The 5,835-nt window shown below is 36.9% G+C and overlaps 1 protein-coding gene across 1 annotated transcript; it reads left to right on the top strand.

The window, feature by feature from the left end:
• The first annotated feature begins 1,817 nt into the window (after window positions 1-1,817).
• Window positions 1,818-5,483, top strand: Fshb (follicle stimulating hormone beta). The gene is made up of 3 exons (NM_008045.3): window positions 1,818-1,854; window positions 2,487-2,673; window positions 3,959-5,483. The coding sequence occupies exons 2-3, from the start codon at window positions 2,512-2,514 to the stop codon at window positions 4,187-4,189; spliced, it is 393 nt and encodes a 130-aa protein (NP_032071.1). The 5' UTR covers window positions 1,818-1,854; window positions 2,487-2,511; the 3' UTR covers window positions 4,190-5,483.
• Window positions 5,484-5,835: the final 352 nt, after the last annotated feature.

Genomic DNA, 5,835 nt, shown 5'->3' with positions numbered 1-5,835 from the left:
ATGTGAGCATTCATTTATTTCTTCCTCTTAAAAGTAAAAATAAATATAAAACTATTTTTACTCTACTTCTGCACTGCTCAATTATATATTTTTCTTGCTAATACTTATAAGAAAATTCTTAAAGAAGTTATCTATGTTCACTACATGTCACTTCCTCTCCCCTGACATGTGAGCCAAATGCTGCATAAAAGAAGGGCTCAGAGTTATATAACATATCTTGAGATCTAATCCTTAGCTAGAGAAGTTGAATGGATGGAAGCTATAACCTAGTATTTGTTTAAAAGGTTGAGAAGAGATAACATGTACCTGACTTCTAGGAGACGATATTCTCCTCAATTCATACACTACTCAATGACACTTCTCAACTTCATTTGGATAGAAGAAAGGAAGAAGAAAACAAAGAGGATGAGGAAGAAGATTCATTGTATCCTTGAAATAGTAGTATTGGAGTTTAACCATCTTCAACTATTCTATTCTCATTCTCTGTTCTCTTCAGTCAAGATATGTCTCTAAATCTAGATTCACCAGTCTATGTAAGTGTATTATAGACACATCACAGTCAACATATCTATACAGAATGTCTTAGGTTTTCCAAAATGCACATCCTTAACCATTCCATCTTTAGACTCATCCTCACCTTTCTTCCATACTCAACATCAATCCAGCAGAAATGTTCTTTCTAGTTTCAAAATATATCCAGAGTAATAGCATGACTCATAACATCCATTGTTCCCACATTGGCCCAAACAAACACCATGCCTCACCTGTGTTACTACAAACCATCTTAGTAATATCTTCCTGCTTCTACCGTGTTTCTCTTAGCAACAAAGAAATGAGAAGGATTCCTTTGAAGCAGATTATAAAACTCTCTACTTAAAATCCTACAGTGGACCAAATCACACAGAGTGAAAATTGAAATACTTACATTGGGCTCTAAGTTCTATTACATTTCTGACATGCTCCCCTAACATTTTTACACTATTGATCCTTGTTTCTAATCATATTATTAATAAATGAATATTACAAATTAATAAATGAGTTAAACAGCCTCATTCTCTATAGAGTTCACAGAATCCTGATAGAAATGGGTATATGAATAACTACAATCAGAAAGAGATTATAACTCTCCTTACCATTGGCCCTAAATTAGAGGTGAAGCACCTCTGTGTGGTAAAGTTTCAAGAACTTTGTGGGAAAGAAAAGACAGAAAAGAAGCAAGGGCATTGGTGACAGAGAGGACATCACATGCAGAGATCTGGAGGAACCCATCAGTATCATAATTAGGGAATATTTAGGGAATTACAATTTCTGATGCTCTTCACAAAGCATCAGAAAAAGGGGGGTTGAGATCAGGAGAACTGAATGTGGTCATAAAGAAAGACACAGCCCATAGGAACAAGATGCAGAAGTACTTCCTATTTGTTCATACACTTGGAGTGTTCAGTCTGTTCTTGGATCAATTAAGACATATTTTGGTTTACCTTCGCAATGGAGCCAAAGCAATGTTCAGAAAGGATTCTGAGTTCGCCAAGTTAAAGATCAGAAAGAATAGTCTAGACTCTAGAGTCACATTTAATTTACAAGGTGAGGGAGTGGGTGTGCTGCCATATCAGATTCGGTTTGTACAGAAACCATCATCACTGATAGCATTTTCTGCTCTGTGGCATTTAGACTGCTTTGGCGAGGCTTGATCTCCCTGTCCGTCTAAACAATGATTCCCTTTCAGCAGGCTTTATGTTGGTATTGGTCATGTTAACACCCAGTAAATCCACAGGGTTTTAAGTTTGTATAAAAGATGAGGTGTAACTTGACTCAGTGTTCAGCTTTCCCCAGAAGAGACAGCTGACTGCACAGGTGAGTAGCAGCACTTGATGCAACAAGGACAGCCACTTTGAAAATTGCAGACCATTAAGGATTTAAAGAAGGGATAGGAGTTTTCTGCCGCTGCTGTGTAGAAACTTATTCTTGTTAACTTGGCTTCTTGAATATGGTCAATGTACAGTTATAAGGAATCTGACTTATAAAGCAGTTTGCCTAGCTTCTGACATAGACTCTTTGTCAGCAGATGTAAGCAAACAGAAACAGATGTTGTGATTGACATGAAGACATAATTACATTGTGTAAATTTTTCTTCCTTTTGAACAAACTACTCTTTTAAAAACTGTTAATGAAATGGCAAATATAAGGATCACAATTATCACAATTAGAGTAATCACTTTAAGATAGCAATAATTCCATCTGTATATACTGCTTTGGTTAAATCATCATGTTGGAGTTTTGATCTATATGTCTCTACTTTTACACTACCATAATACCATCCCACCTCACCCCCCCCAAAAAAAATAAGGAGGAATATTGGTCCATGAAGCAAAAAGTAAAAACGCAGTGCTCAAGCCGAAGACTTGAGAGGCTGGGTAGGTTAATTGCTTCTCAGCTGGTCAGTTTTCACAGTGATTTCAATTACTTGATCTCTCTATTGCTACCAGGACGTAGCTGTTTACTTCCCAGACCATGATGAAGTTGATCCAGCTTTGCATCTTATTCTGGTGCTGGAGAGCAATCTGCTGCCATAGCTGTGAATTGACCAACATCACCATCTCAGTAGAGAAGGAAGAGTGCCGTTTCTGCATAAGCATCAATACCACTTGGTGTGCGGGCTACTGCTACACTAGGGTAGGTTCTGTGCTCTGCTGGAGGGAGGGTTCTGGGAAACTGTATGAGCCAACCTTGATGAATTCCCAATTTATCAATATTTTAATTTCCTAAGCAATAGCACAATTAATACTGTGTTGTGAATAGGTTAATAATTAGGATGTCAGTTTGAGGCTGGGATTTGATTTGGATCAACTTAGTAAATCTTAGAATTAAATATGCTTGATAACATACTTAGTATAAATATAAATTATTTCTATGCCATATTTTGTATGTAGAGAGACAAATAAGACTATATATATATATATATATATATATATATATATATAATCATAAAAGAACTCCAATATTTCCTATGTTGGCAATTTTTATAACAGCGGTCTTGACTTTGACATAGAGATAATTTCAAATATGTATCTATGTTACATAAAGACACAAATAGCACCTTATAAAAAGTAGAACTTTCTGATGAAATGCACTTTACTTAATAATAAAAGAGTTTACTCAAACTCCACTTCTATACAATGTATTGCTCATTTCTAGGGCTATCAGTTAGGTAACATGACACCCAAATAAATAGAGCAGCAGCTTCAGTTTCTTCCCTCAGCACAAATAGACTCTCCACTGGAAAGTGTTAGAAGGAAAAAATGGGTTGTTTTGAAAAACATTCTTAAGCGCAAAGTATATGTCCTTTGAGGGCAATACCACTACAAAGTAAATATCACTTAAAAGAGGAAAATTATCTGCCAAGCAATGGAATGATTAGCATGTTACAAAGGTTCAGAAACATATAATATTTAATGTTATATACATTGATTGTACAATGATAAACATTAATATTCATGTCATATTATTTTATTTTTATAAATGCAAAACAATATATACCTTTCCTGAAAGTTAAGCTGTAAGATTTGCAATTGAAGTTGTCATTAATATATCTTTCAGTTAAGTGTGAAAAAGCAACAAAAATTCTAAGTTGTTATGTCTCTTTTCATCATCTCCTATATTGATAACCAAAGTGCTTTTTCATTTTAACAAATAACTAATATTCTGATATGGACATAAAAATTATGAAAGAAATGACTTACATTTTCTGTAAGATTTCCAGAACAATTAGAAAATGGTTCCAGAAGAATTGAAAAATGAAGGACACTGATTAGGTGGTCTGTGTGGTTATGCGAGTTTTAATAGTTAAATGTGACCGTATGCAGAAGGAAATTACCGTCTCATTTTAATAAAAAATGAATAGAAACTTCCAAATTATGTATAGCATATATCCTCATTCTCCCTTCCCTGCACTCCTCAGGATCTGGTGTATAAGGACCCAGCTCGGCCCAATACCCAGAAAGTATGTACCTTCAAGGAGCTGGTATACGAGACCGTAAGATTGCCTGGCTGTGCCCGCCACTCAGACTCCCTCTACACATATCCAGTAGCCACTGAATGTCACTGTGGCAAGTGTGACAGCGACAGCACTGACTGCACCGTGAGGGGCCTAGGACCCAGCTACTGCTCCTTCAGTGAAATGAAGGAATAAACGACGATGGACATTGCCGTTCGCCCACCCTTGTCCTGAAGGACCATGATATCCAAAAAGTCTGTGACTTCTTAGTGCTGGGACTGCAAACCACTGGCTTGGGGACCATCAGACCCACTGTTGTCCGCTGTCCTGACAGATAGGGAGAAGGAACTCAGGACTAGGAGTGCCAGGGCCAGGACTCTACACCACTCATCCCTCCATCCATACTGTTGGTTATCTAACTCATTCACTCATAGCTCTCAGCTTGGTGTGGGGGGCTTTCCTGTTCAACTATCTTAAGAACCTTCTAGAGCAATCCCTTCCTTTTAGACAGAGGCATGCATGAGTCTAGAGGGAGGAAAGGAAAGTGGAAATCTGTGAAAGAGCTAAAACTAGCACAATCGTCTGCCTTTTAGAGCCATCAGACTTTGGAGACTCTGGCATGATTGCAAACTTAAGGCCTAAAGTCTGCATGGAATTCAATGAGAAACTCAATGGCTTCCTTAAGAAAAAGAAAGGTGAGAAATATCCGAGAAATGCTGATGAAGCTGGCTGAGGAAAGCTGGCCCCCACAAGGTTAGGCTGCTCAACTCCTCTGAAGAGCGTGGAGTATTGAGACAGGATCAAACATCTATGGATTGTTCCAGGCAGACAGGACAGGAGGTAGTAACCAAGCTCAGAATTTCCCAAGGTATTGCCACCAAGTTCTTTAGTTAAAGGAAAAAAATTAATTTGGAACTGTGAATATTAGTCCACATTTATTCATTACTTTAAGAAATGATCAAATGCTGCTAGAATTCTTCAAAACTCCCTGATCTCACCAGCTTTCCCTCACATGCAGTGAGAGAAGGTTTTGAAGTGGGTTTCAAAGAAATTTCAGTGATTAATTAAATACATTTAGCTTGCCTACAAACACACCTGTATAAATTAATGGTTATATAAAATGAACCATGAAGGGAAAAACTTCTGTTTTCTAGGACCCCCTACTTCTCTTTCGCCTATCTATGTTCTCCTAAAGCTTTTGTTCCTTTCAAATACATCATGAGTTGAATTCTTTTAAAGATGTTAACCCTTTTCATCATGTACTTATTTCACAGTTATGATGCTTGATTAATTTATTTAAATCTTATTTTTTTAATAAAAATGCTACTAATGAAAGTCAAAGTTTAATTGTTTTCTATACAAACAGATAACCTACATGTTGATATGTTTATAATATTGCCACAAAAGTCATTAAGTACGGTTCCTAGTGTTTCTACAAAAATTACCTATTTTCATCTTTGGAAATATTAAATATGGTTTTTTTCATTCCTAAAAGCATTTTGTGGTTATGCTTCCTGTCATTTTTTTAAATCACTTTTGTGTAATGTTGGGGAAAACATAGAAAGAGGAGTGCTCAGAGACAGGTCTTGACACATCAAAATAACCAAACTGCAACATGAGTACAGTCTATTGCAACCACCGAACTGTACTGCAGCCAGACGACATGTGAGCGCTCTAAAGAATCAGGAATGGCTAGACTGGAACTAGTGGGGCAGGCCAAAGACACCACAGCTGTTCTCTACTTGTTACAATATCATATGTGTGTCTTGTTTGCCTCACAAGATTTCCTGTTCCTATCATGACCTGACATCATCACATGTGTGGTTCAAAAGAAGGGGGAG

Source organism: Mus musculus, chromosome 2, assembly GCF_000001635.26.
Source record: "Mus musculus strain C57BL/6J chromosome 2, GRCm38.p6 C57BL/6J".
Classification (NCBI taxonomy): domain Eukaryota; kingdom Metazoa; phylum Chordata; class Mammalia; order Rodentia; family Muridae; genus Mus; species Mus musculus.
The sequence above is the reverse complement of the archived record's forward strand: the minus strand, read 5'-3'. Positions and strand labels throughout refer to the sequence as shown.

Bases quoted from the DNA above. Each gene is read 5' to 3' on its own strand.
- Fshb (NM_008045.3), top strand. From the start codon at position 2,512: ATGATGAAGTTGATCCAGCTTTGCATCTTATTCTGGTGCTGGAGAGCA. The intron at 2,674-3,958 runs GTAGGTTCTGTG...TGCACTCCTCAG, and splicing joins CGGGCTACTGCTACACTAGG to GATCTGGTGTATAAGGACCC.